Below are 19289 nucleotides of genomic sequence, written 5' to 3'. Positions count from 1 at the left end.
CAATAATTGTCACTTTTATTGTAGGCACGAGTTTTAAGAAATGTAAAGAAAAATTGGTTGAAATGTTAGTGGAATGTGAGACCCATTTTTTTATATTGTTTTATAATAAAATGTGAGTAAAGTGAGTTAGTGGAATGTGGGATCTATTTATCATTTATGGTAAAAATGAAGTGTGATAATTATTGTGGGACGAAGGGAGTATAATTTTGCACATCTTTTCTCCTCTTATAATCATTATTCGTTGATATAATTTTATATTTTTGAATTTCCTTTATTGCTAACTATCGATCTCTTTGATTTAATTTCATGTTACTATTGGGCAATAATAAATATATCATGTACGTAATAATATTATTATCAAACAAAAACTAAAAATAAATATATAATGGTGTGGTTGAGTATTCATTGATAAATCATGAAAAAAACATTGTTGGGTTAAATGAATATTGATGACGTGGAAGATGATGTAGATGAAATAAAAATTAATTAACTATTGGAAAAAGGATGGCTGGGTTAGGTTGGGTTGAGCGATTGCTGATAAACATGTCTAAATATGTGAATGGACTGAATAGAAAGATGATTCAGCCTGAATGTTAGAGCATGCGCAACAGTGGATGGACACGTTCGTCCGTCCGTGCCGCTGGCAAGAACGAGACCCGTCGCCGCTGCGCTCGCGCCGCTGGCACGGCGCTGCTCGCTGCATCGAGCACGTCCGTGCCAGCGAGCAGGCGACGTGCCGTTGCCTTTGAATTTTTTATTTATTAAAAAATCGGTATTTAATTTTAAAAATCGATAAAAAAAATATTTTCCAAATCCCAAAAATATGGCCTTTTTTTGCCCATTTTTCTAAATATTTTTGATTGATTTTATTTTATTTTTCCCCAAAATCATCTATAAATACACACATTCATCATCCATTTATCACTTCAAATCATGTCTCATTCATCTCTCATGCATAATTCTCATACAAACTATCTACACCTTCACCTCTCACTCAAAACCTCAAATGGTCGACTTTCGTGAAGACGCTCAGCAACCCGCGCGATCCGAGACGGGTTCTTTTTTGCGCAGCGTTAAGAGTCCGCGCGGAAAGACGTCGAAAGAGCCTTCGGGGTCCTTCAAGACCGATTCAACATTGTGAAGGCCCCGGCTCGGTTGTGGTACGTGAATAATATCGCCGACATCATGTTCACGTGTATTATCTTACACAACATGATTATAGCCGACGAAGGACCGAGGGCGGCTAGCTTCTACGACGAGGATGAAGCTGGAAGCTCAACCGCGAGGTCTCCCCCACGCCGAGGTGTGCATACGACGGTGGGCCAGAGGATCGAGACAAGGCACACAATGCGCGATACCCGAACCCACATTGAGCTACAAGAAGACCTAATCAAACACATGTGGGCGAAATTCGGCAACGAGTAGTGGTTTTTTTAATTTTTAGGATTTTAATTATGTAATTTTTAATTTTTAGGATTTTATTTATGTCTTTTTAAATTTATTTGTAATTTGTAATGTTATTTCGATTTTTTAATGAATTTTCATATGAAAATGTTTTTGTTTAATTGAATTTTAAATTGAATTGTGCTCGTCCTTGCGGAAGAGCACAGTTGTGGGTGTTGTGCTCTTGCCAGAGAGCAGACAGAAAAAGTGGGGTCGGGCCTACAACCGTGCTCGCTGGCGAGAGCACAGTTGTGGATGCTCTTATAGACTTAGGATTGTACGTGGCTTCTGCAAGAACATAACTACATAAGTATTTTATAAGTTTAGGAATAAAATTCTTAAATAACAACTAGAAGGATGTCACAACCGGCAATGCTATAACAACGTTTCCATGTACATGGTTAAGTGAGCCAATATCGCGCTCATTTGTTCAGCTATCTCATCTACATATCTACATAGTAGTATACTAGTCTAACGTCAAAGCCAAAGCCAAAGCTAGGGGTGAGCATAAAAACCAGAAACCGAATATCCGAACCGAACCAAACCGAAATTTTGAAATTCGGTTCGGTTATTTCGGTTTTTCGGTTCGGTTCGGTTTTGAAAATACAAAAATTTCGGTTTTTCGGTTCGGTTCGGTTCGGGCGAAGAAAAAAACCGGAAAACCGAATAACCGAATTTTATATATATTCTATTAATTTAATATATTATATTATATATAATATATAGTATATTATTTTAATAAATTCTACTATATTATATATATTATATGTATTATTAATTTTATATTATATATAAATATTCTATTAGTATATATAAAATAAAATAAATTACACACATATATATATTAATATTATATTTAGTTTTTCGGGTTTTTCGGTTTTGTTCGGGTTTTTCGGTTTTTTAAGTTCGGTTTTCGGTTTTTCGGTTTCGGTTTTTCGGGTTCGGTTCGGTTTGGATTTTGAACTAAATTCGGTTTTTCGGTTTTGACAAAAAACCGAACCGAAACCCGAATGCACACACCTAGCCAAAGCCATAGTAGTATGGCTGATTCACTTGAGGGCAGTGTTTTGAAAACCAGACCAGACCAGCCGGTCGGACAACTTCGACCGGAAATCTCCAACCGGTTGAACCGGTTTTCAATATTTTCACCAAACCGGCCGGTCGGACAACTTCGACCGGGAATCTCCAACCGGTTCAACCGGTTTTCAGTATTTTCACCAAAATTTGAGGCCAATGGGATTCGAACCATAGACCTCTTATGTATAAGTCCAACTCCATTACCACTCCACCACTTCAATTGTTGTAATATAACTATAACTTTAGTTATTCTTATAATCAATGAATAAATTTCATTCATTCTATGATTAAATATTACTTGTATAAATTGATTAATTAGTTATAATTAATTGTAAATAAAATATGTTATTATATATTTATTATTTAATAAACTTTAATAGTAATTTATTACACTAAATTTGAATATTGTCATATATATATATATATATATATTTAATTAAATATAAGTTTTAATATATTAGGTGCATATTTATATGATTATATTTATATTTCACTAAAATTTAATTATACTTATCCACAGTTAAGTTTAATAATATTTTATTATTCACTAAATTATATATTTATATATATGAATTTGATCAAAACTACATTTAATTATATAATAAATTTGATGTATTTATATATTATATATTTAATTATATTTGCTACAGTAAAATGGTCCGACCAGTTGAACCGTGAACCAATAGCTTCGTCGGTTCGTTTGCCGGTCCGATTTTTAAAACATTGTTTGAGGGAGTCGAGCCATACTTAAGAATTTCTCGATAGATTCCGTCAAAATGATCATCAAGGTCGTAGATTATTCGTGCTTGCTCTGGTTTCTTCTTTGAATTTGTTTAATACTTACTCGCAATAATCGCATGGACATGGTTTTCACATATCAATATTAACCCATATGTTTTGGAGTCCAATCCAATATATTTCTCTAAGGTGAGGTTGTCTTGATAGAGCTCATTGGCTTTGGCCTCCAAATTATACTTATGTACTAGATCGGTGTTGTTGTCGAAAATGGTGTTCAAATTGGTGTTGTTGTCGAAAATGGTGTTCAAATTGTCTCGCATAGCTTTTGTAGTTGAATATTGTGCAAAATGATAACGATATATATATCATATGCTTTGCACTAATCAATAAAAAGCGTGAGGTCTAACATTTTCCATTCGGAAAATTCTGGATCGTCAAGGAAATGTCAACTTTGAGAAAAATCAATCTCAGTCTTAATCCTCCTTGATTCATGTTATTAACTGTTATTGAACGTACTAAAATGTCAAAATGACTTCACTACTATAGAACGAGAAAAATATACAAGGAAATGTTATAATTAATCTGTCTAAATCCTCCTCGTCATTTTGCATATTATTAGAATTTATAGATGCCTAACAACCAAAAGTAGAAACTCGAGATCTTCTGAGAAATAAAGCCCACAATCCAATGGAGGAATATTAACATTGTCTAGGGAATCGAATAACTGGGTGGGCCGGATATTTTATCTTTGTGTCCAATAGATTTTCATTTTTCCCAAAAAAAACAAATTAAATAATTGAAGACGATTGTGAATTTGAAATACATACCAATAAATCTTAACGTTTAAATATAGACGGATAGACCCACCGAAATTATGTAAAAATAGTTTAAATGGATCTAAAATTACGAAATGTGTCGCACAACAAGTATCAAATTGCGGAGAAAATTATCCATCTTATTTAAAAACAATACAAAAACTTGTGGGATAGTATCTCAACTCTTGTAAAATACTCGTATTCATGCTTAGATCCTAGTCTATAGTTTTGCTAATAGTTAGTGGCATTTGAATAAAAGTATAAATATATGGTTATGAGGCATTAGATTTCATCTTCTAACAAAAAATAAAGTAGAATAGGATATTGTTTTCCCAATTTTGATCAAATTATTACAACAAGCTTTGCATGGTCCAAGCACACATGCCTTAAAGAAGTTCGACCAAGGCTATGATGATATATATTGACCAAATACTTCAAAATCTACAATTTACAACCACTCAAAATAAAACTATCTTGAAATAAAAGGAAAAATGAAAAGCAAGAGATTGGCGTGATCCCACCACTGAAGAAAAAGTCACCAAAATAATAAATAAAAAAAAAGGAAGAAGAAGAAGAAAAAAAAAGAGAAAAATCACATTTGAATTGAGTATATCGCCATGCAGTCACGACTCTCTCACACAACACAAACACACATACATGGAAAAATGTTACTACTATGAACTTTGAAACATTATGAGTTTAGAATGTGTGACCTCAAAAATTGAAAATTTCATCTTATATGAGATTTGAATCCAAGATCATGAATCCATTCAACAAAGTGATAAATTTACTATAGATTTTTATAATCCAATAACCAAAAATAGTTATTAGTATAAAATTATGTTTTATTAGAAGCAATTCCTCTCTATATATTTATATTAAGTATGATACATGTATTAGAAGATGAGTTTTGAAAATCCCCTTTTTTGTCCATGCTATAGAACATGCTATGATAACCAAAGCAATTATTTAGTTCCCCACTTTAACCCCACCAATCCTTTCTCCCCACATAAAAATTTACAGAAATATGAGAAAGTGAAGCTTATATTTTCCGAATCCCAAGAAACATATCCGTCTTTTTCACCGCCTCTCGTTGGCCGTTGACGCATTTGGATTTGGTTTATAGCAAAAGCTATGAGCAGGAAGCTAAGGACTTCCCACGGACTAGCACTAGAGAATCTTAAAAACACTTTTTGCCACATTAGTAGGACTTTCCACCCAACTGTCACATCACTAGGATATCCCATTGCATAATAGCGGACAAGCACTAGGACATTCCGACGGACAAGTACATTAATAAAAATTCACAAATACGCAATTACGGAATTAAATTTTCGACACGAATACGGACGAAGAAAATGTAATAATAATTTTATTAAATAAAAAAATTAAAATCATACAATGCAACAAATTAAAAACAACAATTTAAACAAAGTACATGTTAGTAGTATGCTTTGAATCTTTATAGTTTGTCGCTGGCCGTGGTGCAAATGAAATGAAGTGCTCTCGTCCGTCGACCACTCACAATAGCGGACGAGCGGGCGGACGAGAGAAGACGGACGTCCGCGTTACCCGGCGGACAACCTCTCGTCCGTCTGGCTCGTCCGTCGAGCGCTCGACGGTCGCAATAGGGGACGAGCGCGACAGACGAGCGGCTCGCCGGTCGCTCGTCCGCCGGCTCGTCCACTACTGTGGATGCTCTAATAACATTAGAGTACTGTCAATGGTGACCTATCTCCAAAGCCCATCTTAAAGTCTATCTCCATTTTTTCCTGCCACATCAGCAAATCCATCTCAGAGCCTATCTCCCTGCAATAAGAGCCTATTCCAGAGTCCATCTCAGAGCCCATCTTATTTCCACATCAGCACTATTTTTATATTTTACTTTTAATTGTTAGTCTTAAATAAAATATAAAATAGCAAGAAAAAAAATTAAAAACAACTCAATAAAAAATAAATTTCATTAAAAAGAAAATATCCTACATTTATAAAAAATACAAAAAAAATAAAAATATTGATAAAACCATTAAAAATATTGTGACTAGAGAGAAGTAAAATGTAGAGTGAGATAAAATAAAAGGGATTAAATGGTAATAATTGGTGGGGAATGGAATATATATAGAATATAAAAAATGAATAAAAAAAAGAGAATCGGCCTAGCCGATACATCAACTGAGGCGTGGAGGTCGAAAAGAGTGGCCATCGGCTCCCCTCCATAATGGGAGCCGATGGGGGGGCTGATCGATTGGCCCTTGCGATCGACCCCCATTGCTACTGCTCTTACATCTACAATATTCACATGTCATCAATACCTTGCGAATGAGATCGAACCTGCCAAGCAAATTAATAAATCATTAGTATAATTTCAATGCTAATGATATATTAATTGCATGTTAATTATTAAAAATCACCAAATCGATCAATTAAAACGATGGTCCTATATTATGGAGTACTTATACATTAATTGTTCTTTTCTAAATGTTTTATGTACATATTATCTCGTTTATATGATGACAATTAATAATTGTATATGAGTATAGCTTAAATGAGATTATGAGAATGACCTCTTTTAAGTCGTACTCTTTAGAATGAAAATGACCTCTTTTAGTATATTACTAGTACTTATTAATTCTATAACTATAGCAACTATAAATTTAACTAAAGATCTGCAATAAATATATGCATGGATGAGTGAATTACATTGAATTGGGACGACGATCAGAATAAAATGGTATAAATGGTTTAGGACGAACACGAGCAAATCTCCATTTCTGATATGTTGGTAATAAAGATACTCCCACTTAATTAGAAAATGATATGAGTCATATAAACACATTGTATGTCAAGCATCACTGCAAAGTCTTAACTGTAGTCTGTGGTAGAAAATGACTTCCCTTGATGCATGACATAAACTTATGTCATCAAGATTGTTTATTTTAGAATAATATGAAGTTCATCTCTTAATAAAATTAGTAAATTACTATATTTCCAATATATGCATACCCACCCACAATTTTCTTTTCGAAAAACCTAGCATATAAAGTTCGGACTAGCATGTAATATTACACTTAAAAAGATAAATTGACAAAGAAATAAGACGGTCGAATATTCTGTAATAATTTTTAAAATCTGAAAATTAAATTTGAAAGATGAAAATTTTACCATGACCTAATAGGTGTATAGGATGAGGTGCGTTAAAATGCTAACTTTTTTAAAATTGCTAACTCATCAATATAGTGTATTAAAAATGTCAACACGATCACGTATTTTTGTTGACATCTTAATAAATTGTGTTGACTTTTAAATATCAATGTCAACATAATGTATTAAAATATCAACTCAAGTTTATGTTGACATTTCAGTATTATCGTGTTAACATTTTTAATAAATTGCATTGATGAGTTAGCAAGTTAGCAATTTAAGAAAAGTTAGCAAATGATCACACCCCTAAGATTATATATGTTTTATGTCTGGAGAAATATATGATGATGTAGCAACCAGTTTTAAATATGGAAGTGTTATAACTATGCTATAACTCACTTCTTTAGGATGACGTACATGTTTATGTAGTTGGTGAAATATTTAATTCGGCAGTACATCATCACATACTTTGCTAAAAATAAGGCAGATGAGATAATTGCGGAATTTTCATACCGTATTTCATAATTTAATTTTTTTCTAAATTTCGAAAAATATAAAATTGACTAAAGTTAGATCATATTTCATGAGTTATTCAGCAGTTTGTCCAATTTAAAAATAAGTGAAACATTTCAACAAGATACAGTATAAAAGTAGAGTCGAGTCCATAGCTTTCAGCAGCAGTTTATAATAAGGTCAGAGTTTCTTCCACAGCTTGGGATTTCCACAACATTGGAGTTTTCAACGCAGACATGTCTAGTTGTATGTTCTTCTTCATCCACCCCTCCTCACTTTTCCCCTTTTCCCTTCTTTCTTCTTCCTCTCTTTTACCTTTAATTATATACTAGTACCACATTTAATTACTTTTCTTAATTTCTCTCTTTTCTCTTTCTCTTTGCAAACAATTCTATAAACACACTCACACACAGTCTCTCTCTACACGTACGCATGCGCCTGATGAACTCCGATTTGATCGCAGATATGGAAAGAACCCTACAATTCGAGCAATACGATCAATCGTCATTTATCAATGATGATTGCGATCATTTCTCCACCGGATATCTCCAAGATGTGCTCTTTGAATTCAGCTCCAAGCGAAGAAGGATCATGGTATCTCTCTCTCGATGTGTAAAATTTCAAGATTTTGATATAACACAGCGTCAACCATTTTGAAATTTTTTGTTGCAGTTATTTTGTCACCCGTAAACATTTTCTAACAGTCATAGTTTGAAGTTTGTGCAATATTTAGAGTTTGCATTTGATTATCGATTACTGTTCATCCCTGTGAATACATATACATACAGGAGAATTGCTGGACGTCGAATCTGATCGAAAATTTCAACAGCACACTCACTCAAACGACCGAATGCGACACCGTTTCAGGTAATTGATCTCTTCTGATTAGTTTTCAAATTATTGTTTAATCACAAATTCAATTTTGTTACTAAAAATAGAATGTGTAACAGAATTGAAAACGCCCGAGGAGACAGCAGTTTCGGAAACATATGATTCATCATCAGTGTCTTCTCACAAAGAATCACCTGAGAAAGGAAGTCTATATTGCATAGACCCCAGTTTTTATGCTTCTGGTAACTTCTTTTCTTTCTCTATCTATAGAAGTTAAGAATCAATTTTAGTAATTTTGTTGGAGTTAGATTTCTTTCCTTAATTAGAATCCTGCTTTGTCCCTCCCTGCCTGCACTTGTCTTTTCCTCGCTAGGCAATAGAGAGATATTTCCTTTTTCTTTAGACTTTGATTCATAAAGAAAGACTGTACGTCATAAATCTTTGATGGACAAATTCTTTAAAATAATTTCACTCGTTATAAATATATTCCTTTTTCAGTTTAAAGTCAAGCTATACTTCAAGTTGGCCAAATTAAATTAGTCTTTACTTCGTATTCAAAATAAATAGTGTTACTTTTAATTAATCGATCAGAGTAAATGCTAATTAAATTGTATCAGGTGGTAGCGGCGATAAAAGAAAAAAGAGGGTGGTAGCAAAAGTGGTGTACCCTTTTGCTCTAGTGAAGCCGGGGGGATTTGAAGGGGACATGACACTAAACGACATCAACGAGAGAATCCTAATGACCCCCACGCGGCCAGTACGACACCCTGTAGGAGACTTTGCTTGTCGGCCGCTAGTCTCGCCAGATGGACCAGGTCTGTCCGGCAAGGCTGTGGTGGCCTTCACAAAAATTCATACACAAGGGAGAGGCACAATTACTATAATTCGGACAAGAGATTGAAGAGAGCAATACATTAATTTCTTGTACAATTTTTCATGCAAGATTTGGATATGGTGAGGATCCTATGCACTTGTTCGTTTAAAAGATCGCAATGGGAAAGATACAATCCAAAATAGAGACTAGAAAATCGAGTACTTTATATTCAAATATGTGTATACATATTTATGCATATATTGCAAGCATGTAATGTAGTTACTATATTAATTAGTTGTTTTTATGCAATCTGAAATGTTAGACTTAAATTAAAGTTAAGTGATCGTCAGAGCAAGGAATCGTGTTTTTTTTTTCGTTTAATAGTAGTACTATTAAATTTATGCCTTTTGGTGGATTAATATGCCATGAACTACTAATGTACACACAATTATACCATTTCTACATACAACATTCTTCGAATTAATAATTTAAAGATTTAACAAAGTAAATAGCGCACAATTAAGCATGTCATTGTGGAAAGACAGAAGCTCATTTATGTCAAACATTCAATAAGAAATTAGTCAGTACTAACAGTATATGCAAGCACTGTATACGTATATATAGTCACATCCTCAATAGTCATATTGGGTAAAACTGATGCAATTATTTATTATATGTACGAATTCCAAATAATTGCACTTGTTCACCTAAGTTGAATTAATCAAATTGAATTAAAAATGGTAAAAGTCAGAGTAGTTAGTGTGTCGTTTTGTTCGTAGGGTCAATTTGTTCAACTTTGGCATTCTTAAAGTCCTAACTAATTTTACCATCACATCAAAAAATAAACTTAACATATCTTCTAAAATTCTCTATATCATTTGTAAAGAAAATCCCTAATTTATAAATTGCTGATTTTAATGCAAATTTTTTTTACAAATAATTATCATTTTTAAGTGCAATCGACAAAGACAGTAGATGGATTCATCAATAGAATCGTGATTTTTATTATTTGAGATGTGATTCTAAGGAAAGAACTAAAAAAACTTATCATGTGTTCTGAAAAGAATACAAAGGTGAAAAAGGGATGTATTTTCTTTGCAAAGTGAGGCTGACTAGCTAGCTAAAAGAATTTCAAGATTTACATTAGATGATCATTAGGTTAATGCTTTAATTAATAATTAGGTGGTTGCCGTCAATTTCTCTTGGAAAGTAGAATTAGTGAGGAACAGCTGTTAGGTTTATTTTAAATTTTCTCAAATGTTTGACACAAAATCTCAATTATATTGGGAGGGGAAGGTGGAAGGTATGAAAATCTAAATGACGTTTCTGTGGCAGCCCACATGTTTTTTTTTGAACTTGTATTATTAACAAATCAATGGATTGTGTCAGTTCATAATTCCACATGAAGTTGATATTACTAATTACCATGATTTCGTTATTTATAAATGTTTATTTTATCATGGACTTGTTTATAGATTTTCACGTAACTATTGGGGTGGAATTGTTATTAGTATTAAGAATTAAGGATTTAGTTATTAATCTAGTTTGTACGTGGGAAATGATATGCTTTATGTTACCATTATCTCCGTTTACGCACCTTTAACATTATTTATTCTATTTTATATATTCAGTTTATTATTTATATATTAAAAAAAATTATTATTACCATTTTTTATTTTAAAAAATTCATAATAATCAAAATTCAATTAGTTAGTATTTACTAAAATTATAGAGAAAATGAACAAATTAAATTTTGATTTTTATAAATATTACTCCCTTCGTCTCACAATAAGAGTCACATTTTGCCATTTTTATCTGTCCCACAATAAGAGTTACATTTCATTTTTACCATAAATGATAAGTATGTCTCACATTCTACTAACTCACTTATTCACATTCTATTATACTAAAATCAATATAAAAGAGTGGATCAATATTCCATTAACTTTTCCAACCCACTATTATTTATATTTCTTGAAATCTGTGTCCACATCAAATGTGGCTTATATTGTGAGATGGAGAGAGTATAATTTAAAATATTAATAATATATTTAATATATTAAAATTAAATTAGATATATAGAATAAAATAAACAATAAATATGCATCAAACAAGAATGATCGTCATGTAACTTTTTGTCCCTTGTGAACGTTGATGAGTTTTGTTACTTAAAATCTAAAAACACCTAATTAACTTGCCACAAAAGAATGATTATATAGTTAGTGCTTTTTACAATAATTGCGAATAAATGTTGTTATACTGTACTATATTTTCATTCAATTTTTCATTTAATTATATATTATTATGTGTCACCCTCGATTTAGTTTTCATCTGTCGTTTTATTTATTTTTGATAAATTTTTCTATTAATGCGATAAACCCATTTTCTACAAATATGTATGCAAATATGCAATAATCTTTTTTCAATAGTAAACGCTGATGACGCTAAAAACACGCCGAAAATATTTTGTATCGGAATGCCTTACATGATTTTGCTTTTGCAAATATTGTGAAATCACAATATGCATATTGATGTTTTTTTTGTCATCAAGGATTATCATTTTTCCTTTGATGTTGTGGTTTTTGATCTACAAGTTTTGTAGAAGACATTTGCCTGAATATAACATAACATCAGAGTGGCATCAAACTTACACCGATCAGATATTTGAATTTAGACATAAAGAAAATAACAAGAGGTTTGAAAATAGATTTACAAGACTGCTGAAAATAGATTTGAAATACAGCACGATGAAAGACAATTTTTGAGTCAAAATGCCATAGGCATTCACTATAAATATATTGCCCAAGCATAAATTGTAAAGTCAGGAGAAAAATTCTGTACTCAGGAGTATCATGGTGACAATCCTTATGAAGTATATTATTTTAAATTAAAAATAATAAAAAATTGTATTCTTACTAAATAAGTTAAGATATAGAATATCTTATATTACCAATTATTAAAAATCTATAATGTGTAATTTTATGAATAATAGTTATAAAGGGAGCTTATTTACAAAATAAAATAGAAAAAGTAAAATACTGAAATAAAAACATTAAATACACTACATAAACACAAAAACAAAAAAAAGAGAAAAAATGCCTATTTCAAAAAACATTATTTTTATACTAATAAAGAATAAATTGGGAAATTATTTTATAAACATTTCAACGGCAAGTAGAAGTAGCGCACAAATTCAAAATTTGAAACATCCGTTTCCATAAAATCGCGACGCCACCATTTCAAATTCCGATCCAATGGCCACCGACGGCAGCCGCGACTTCCTCACCTCTGCATCCAAAACGCCTTCAGCCGAGAAGTCGGCTTCTAGGAAACACAAGCAACAGCATCAGGCTATGGACACTTCCAACAAACGGAGATTTGAGGCCTACAACCGCCTTCAGGCCGCCGCCGTCGCCTTCGGAGAGAAGCTCCCGATCCCCGAAATCGTAGCGCTGGGAGGCCAGTCCGACGGCAAGAGCTCACTGCTTGAAGCGCTCCTAGGGTTCCGATTCAATGTGCGTGAAGTCGAAATGGGCACTCGGCGCCCTCTCATTTTACAGATGATTCACGACTCCAATGCGCTTGAGCCTCGCTGCCGATTTCAGGTCCCTAACGTTCCTCCTATTTCTTCGTAGTTTTACTATCCGTGGTGAATTTGCTGTACACAAAGTTCTAATAATTTGATTGAGTTATTTCCAAATTCGAATTGAATCAACGATTTCCTTTGTATTTAGAATACGATGCTTCAACACGTTGATATGATATTTAACCCTATGTTCAAATGTTCTGGATTCAAGTGTTTATAACTCCGACCACTATTGTGAACATTTTAGGGAATGGTTGAATCAGTAAATTAGTTACTCTTGGATTTGAGTTAGCATCATATGGATAAGCCGTTCATGAACGTTTCTGGCGATTAATCAGATTTGACTTAAGTGCGCACTTGAAAATATTTAAATGAATAAAACAAACCCTTGCTTGTTTTGAGTGAGTAGTAATCTGGTTAGTGGAGCAGGATGAGGATTCTGAAGAATATGGGAACGAAATGGTATCATCTACAGCGATTGCAGATACCATAAAATCTCGTACTGAAGCACTTTTGAGGGAGACCAAAACTGCAGTTTCAGCTAAGCCCATTGTTATGAGAGTGGAATATGCACATTGTCCTAACCTTACCATTATAGATACTCCAGGTTTTATTCTCAAGGTACACAAGGAAACTTGAATATTTTTATGAAAGGTTTCTTTGTTTATGTTCGCAACTTATTTCCTGATGTTGTATAACAGGCAAAGAAGGGTGAACCAGAGAGTACACCAGATGATATTTTGTCGATGGTCAAATCCTTGGCTAGTCCACCTCATCGTATTATTTTATTTCTTCAACAGAGTAGTGTTGAATGGTGTTCATCTTTGTGGTTGGACTCAATACGTGAGCTAGATCCAACCTTCAAGCGCACATTTGTTGTTGTCTCCAAATTTGATAACCGACTCAAGGTATGTTATGTATTTTGTAGGATTAGTTTTAGAGAAGAAAAAGGAATAAATAGTTTTAGAGTGCGCTTCTATGTCTTGAGTTAGTCAAGTTTTCTTCATCCTTTACTTCTTTGTTGCAAATATAGTGGAAAACTTGAGAAAGATGAGTAAAACTTTGAATTTGCAGGAGTTCAGTGACCGTTGGGAAGTGGACAGCTATTTAAGTGCGGGCGGATACCTTGGAGAGAACACTCGACCCTTTTTTGTTGCTCTTCCAAAGGATAAAAGTATAGTGTCAAATGACGAGTTTCGTAGGAAAATATCTCAGGTAGATACAGAAGTGATACACCATTTACGTGATGCAGTCAAAGGTGGATTTGATGAAGAAAAGTATAGATCCCACATAGGGTTTGGCTGTCTTAGGGATTATTTAGAATCTGAACTACAGAAGAGGTATAAGGAGGCTGCCCCTTCTACATTGGCCTTATTAGAACAACGTTGTAGTGAGGTAACCGCTGAGTTGACTAGAATGGAGGTCAAAATACAGGGAACTTCTGATGTCGCGCACCTTCGCAGATCTGCTATGTTGCATACTGCATCTCTGAGCAACCATCTGGTGTATATTCTAACTTAATATAAGAATATTTCAGTTTTGCAAATTGAGCCTCATTGCTATGATGTTGATTTGTTTGTAAAGATTGTGATTGTATTTACTGTAATCCTTGAAGGAATCACTTCTTGATGGAGCAGCTGATCCAGCACCAGAACAATGGGGGAAAACAACAGAAGAAGAAAAACTTGAGAGTGGCATAGGTGGTTGGCCTGGTGTTAGCACAGATACAAAGCCTCCCAATTCAACTCTTCGTCTTTATGGTGGTGCTGCATTTGAAAGAGTAATCCATGAGTTTCGCATGGCCACCTATTCTATGGAATGTCCAGTGGTGTCAAGAGAGAAGGTGCATATCATCAATGCAAAATAGTTTTTAGTAAAATATTTATGTTAAGAATTCCTTCCCTGGTTATTTGGCAGGTGGCAAATATCTTACTTGCACATGCTGGCCGGAATGGGAGTAGAGGAGTTTCAGAGGCAGCTGCAGAGATTGCTCGTACTGCAGCTAAGTTGTGGCTTGCTCCTCTTCTGGACACAGCATGTGACCGCCTTGCTTTTGTCTTGTGCAATCTTTTTGATATTGCCATTGAGAGAAACCGCCATCATCACACAGGATGTAAGTTTAGAACCACAAAATTTTATCAGTTCATAGTTTCTTAATGACAAATTTATTCTATGGTCGCTCTATGGAGTTCAATACGTACATGTTTATCACCTTGCAATACACAATTGTTGATTGTGGCTATTAGATAGTATGATCAAGGATATAGTGTCCCCCAACATATTAGTTATGCTTAGTTAAAAACTACTCCCTTCGTCCCTAATAATTTGTCACTATTTGATCCGGCGGGTTTTAAGAAATGCAATAAAAAGTGGGTTGAAAAAGTTAGTGGCATGTGAGTCCTGCTTTTATATATTAGTTTTATAATAAAATGTGAGTGAGAATGAGTTAGTAGAATGTAGGGTCTACTACAAAAAATAGTAAAAGTGAAAGGTGACAAATTTTTAGGATGGATGAAAATGGAAATAAGTGACAAATTTTCAGGGATAGAGGGAGTAGCATCTTCCAGCTCTCCATCATTGATAATACCCCTAAACCTTTGTTTTATAGTTTAGACTTCTAAAATTATTTACTTTTTTAAAAAGTTGCATGTTTTAATATGATCCTTTTTCCTCCCTATTCTGTAATTCATATGCCCCTTTCTCCTCTTAGGAAACAAGAGCAAAGATCTAGTTTTAGCTGATTACAAATTACATGACTTACTCTTTTCATTTGCCTTAATTTTGTTAAGATGGTCAGCAAGCTGGAGACATGGACGGGTTTGTTGGTTTCCTTGCTGCTTTGAGACACTCTTACTACAGCTTTGTAAAGGATCTTGCCAAGCAATGCAAACAAGTAGTTCGGCACCATCTGGATTCAGTCACAAGTCCATACTCTCTAATTTGCTACGAGAGTGACATCTCTGGGAGTTTCAGTTCCAGTGTAAACTCTATTTACCGTGGAAATAAAGTCCAAACTAGCTCATTTGCTTTTGATCTGTCAGATGGAGGGCATATAGCTCGTCGGGAAATCATTGACCAGCCAGAAAACATCCCCCCAGGAAAAGATGAAACAACTCCAGGAAAAATGATTGAATCTAGAGAAGTCCTAAAAGAATGTCAGATGACTGTGCCTGAGACCCCATCACCTGATCAACCATGTGATGGAAACTACGTGGTAAAGAAAGAACCCAGTAATTGTGTTGAAGTTGGAGCTAGGAAACGGCAAGCTAGAATTGCAGGCAATAACAAGAATTTGGCTCACTTCAGAACCCAAAATGGTGGTGTCCTGTTTTCTGGTGGAGCAGGTTCAGGATCAGTATACACAGAGATATGTTCATGTGCTGCTCAACATTTTGCCGGAATTCGTGAAGTTCTGGTTGAGAGGGGTGTTGCATCAAGTTTAAACTCAGGATTCCTCACACCTTGGTAACATAACTCTTTCACTATATTTATAAAGTGCCTGATGTTTTTTGCTGATAGCATTTCACTTTTTCGATTCAAAATGCTAGCTTTTGTTCACATTTGTCTTGATTGACATAAGCTCTTTGCTCTAATGCAGCCGCGAGAGGCTTATGGTTGTGCTCGGATTGGATTTGTTTGCTGTTACTGATGTGAAATTCATGGACATGTTCGTTGCACCTGAAGTTATTGATATACTTCAGAACGAAAAGCAATCACTTCAAAAGCGCCAGAAAACACTGCATTCCTGCTTGAACGAGTTCAAGAACGTTGCCAGATCACTGTGACAGAAAAACTTCTCAAACTCTCCCCACAGAGAAATCTTAGTTTGCTAAAGGTATGTAATTTGATAGAAGTCACTTGATGCTGTCCAAACTTTTGAGTTCACAACTGGTGAAATCATCATATGCAACAGAGGAGGTCCGACCTTTCTGTTTTGAAACAGATGGATGACATTGTTAGTCTACTGGTTTCATCTCACTTTTAACTAAATAAACATATTAAAATAGCTATTTTGATATATTGTATTGTAATAAATAATGTGCATGAATGTGACACGTCTGGGATAGTTGGAATTACAAATTCCATAGACGGCTCCCCAACCGCAAAACGCGTCTCCTCATTCCAACACCATTCCCATTTCCAATTCAGAAACTAAAAAAAGGCAAACCAAATCAAACACTTACCTAAAAATATTAAAATAAAAAAAAAAAAAAAAGAAAAGGCAGAGCAGCGGAAAATGAGGCTATGGAAGCGAGCCTCGGACGCCCTCAAGGACCAGAGCAGCCTCTGGCAGGCGAGCCTCTCCCGCAGCCACCCGGACATCGAGAAGGCCGTCATCCGCGCCACGTCCCACCACCCCACCTCCTCCCGCCGCAACATCGACCGCGTCCGCCACTGGCTCCGCCTGTCCCCCTCCAACCTCTCCCCCATCCTCCGCTCCCTCGCCTCCCGCATCTCGAAAACCCGCAGCTGGCCCGTGGCCCTTAAAGGCCTCCTCCTCACCCACGCCCTCCTCAACTCCCCCTCCCCCTCCTCCATCGGCCGCCTCCCCTTCGACCTCTCCTCCTTCCGCGCCCCCGACGACGTCTCCTCCCCCTTCGACCCCTTCGTCCGCGCCTACTACGCCTTCCTCGACCACAAATCCGCCACCGCGTTCCTCCTCCACCGCCGCGACGCATGCGACATGAATCAGGAGTTGCTCATGTTGCAGAGCCTCCAGGGGCTGATCGACCTCCTCGTCGCGATCAGGCCCGCGCCGGCCGCGGCCTTCGCTCCGCTCGTGCTGGACGTCATGGAAGGGGTGGTGGTGGAGTTGTACGAGGTGTACGGCAAGATATGCCGCGGCATCGCGACGGTGCTGCTGAACATCTACTCGGCGGGGAGGGCGGAGGCGGCGATGGCGCTGCGCGTGGTGCGGAACGCGACGCGGCAGGGGAACGAGCTGGCGGACTTCCTGGACGTGTGTAGGGAGATTCGGATCGCGAACGCGGCCGAGTTTCCGGTGATCGATCGGATCCCGGAGGAGGGGATAAGGGAACTGGAGGAGATCGTGGAGGGATTGAGGAAGGAGAAGGTGGAGATGAAGACGGTGGTCACACAGGAATGGGAGAGATTTGAGGAAGATTCTGTGGCGGTAAGCTGTGGTCAGCAGCAACATGAGAGTAGAATTGCAGAAGCGCCTGATTTGATTACCTTGTTTTAGATTGGCCCCCAATTCATTTGTCTATACTATGCTGCATGTATGTTCTCTGTTGGCAACAAATTACTAATTCATACTTTAAATATTCAATATTGATCTAACTTCTTTACTTAGATCTTTAAATCTACCTAAACCTCATATATATACGTTTTCCGTGTGGCTTTCTTCTCTTGGTATCGAACTGATTCTTCATGGCGATTATCTCACCGCTCCTCTTGTCTTAGGCGCGGTAATCGACGCCAAATGTGATTGGCGCCACTGAGACAATCGCGCCGATCGCCGTCCACTGTGGCGAGACACCGCCGATCTAGGCGCCGATCCCTTTCATTTTTAACCTCACTCCTCTCATACTCTTCTCTACAATTTCTTTTACTCTGTCTCTAGTTCTAATAATGAATTCCGGTGGAATTTCTCCGCAATTTCGGCGGAAACAACCAATACCCCATTACCACATACTTCGGCGGTCACCCATACCACGGCTTCCCTCCATATCACGGCAATGCCTATGTCGGGGCCAGTAGACCCTTAATTCCGCAGACAACCCAAAATTACAACCAGTGAAGCTACGGATGGGGGTACAATCCGCATTACGACGACTAAGTCTATCGACCAACGATGCTCGGTACTCCCCCCAGTTGTACCCCTCGGACGGATCCATAGCTATTTCGGTGACCGACCCGACCTTTGGCATGGACAAGTACGAGCTGTTTGACATACAACTATCTCCTCCGAAGGAGAATCCCACTCCCCAGCCGAAGGGAAAGGAGAAGGCGAGGGGGATGTGGAAGGAAAAAAGGAGTCCAGACGTCTGTGCTTGCGTCGAGTGAAAGAGGGATAAAAGAGTGAACTACTCTCCACAGGAGTCGATAGCTCTAGCGCAATGTTGGGTCGACATCTCTGAGGATCCGATTGTGTCCAACCAGCAGGTGAGGGGAGGGTTCTGGGGGCGTATCAGGGATATATACGAACATGTGAAGCCTGCAGGGCAAAGATCCAAACTCCCGACGAGCTCCGCAAGCATTGGGATCGCATGAAGCTCGAAAATGTTAGATGGCAGGATCTCCACCAAAACAACCTGAGGATGATTGATGTGAATCTGGTTAGCGCTAAACTAAGGGAAAGTGAGATGAA

General features: G+C 36.4%; 3 protein-coding genes across 4 annotated transcripts; all 3 read left to right on the top strand.

Annotated features, from left to right (window-relative positions):
* Window positions 1-7890: 7890 nt before the first annotated feature.
* Window positions 7891-9711, top strand: LOC121754169. Of its 2 annotated transcripts, XM_042149519.1 has the most exons (5): window positions 7891-7973; window positions 8191-8321; window positions 8516-8594; window positions 8678-8800; window positions 9176-9711. In XM_042149519.1, exons 1-5 carry the CDS (start codon window positions 7964-7966, stop codon window positions 9457-9459), a joined length of 627 nt encoding a protein of 208 aa, XP_042005453.1. In that variant the 5' UTR covers window positions 7891-7963; the 3' UTR covers window positions 9460-9711. The 2 variants fall into 2 exon arrangements, with proteins under 2 accessions (XP_042005453.1, XP_042005452.1); XM_042149518.1 differs by lacking the exon at window positions 7891-7973 and having other exon boundaries at window positions 8050-8321.
* Window positions 9712-12547: 2836 nt separating this feature from the next.
* On the top strand, window positions 12548-16976 carry LOC121754913 (dynamin-related protein 5A-like). The gene is made up of 8 exons (XM_042150202.1): window positions 12548-12977; window positions 13388-13579; window positions 13660-13866; window positions 14033-14461; window positions 14574-14801; window positions 14876-15071; window positions 15748-16423; window positions 16557-16976. Exons 1-8 carry the CDS (start codon window positions 12627-12629, stop codon window positions 16741-16743), a joined length of 2466 nt encoding a protein of 821 aa, XP_042006136.1. The 5' UTR covers window positions 12548-12626; the 3' UTR covers window positions 16744-16976.
* A 219-nt stretch (window positions 16977-17195) lies between these two features.
* LOC121754356 (putative clathrin assembly protein At1g25240) lies at window positions 17196-18161 on the top strand. The gene has a single exon (XM_042149733.1). The coding sequence runs from the start codon at window positions 17196-17198 to the stop codon at window positions 18159-18161; it is 966 nt and encodes a 321-aa protein (XP_042005667.1).
* The last annotated feature ends 1128 nt before the right edge of the window (window positions 18162-19289 follow it).

Source organism: Salvia splendens, chromosome 11, assembly GCF_004379255.2.
Source record: "Salvia splendens isolate huo1 chromosome 11, SspV2, whole genome shotgun sequence".
Classification (NCBI taxonomy): domain Eukaryota; kingdom Viridiplantae; phylum Streptophyta; class Magnoliopsida; order Lamiales; family Lamiaceae; genus Salvia; species Salvia splendens.
This window is presented reverse-complemented; position numbering and strand designations above follow the sequence as displayed.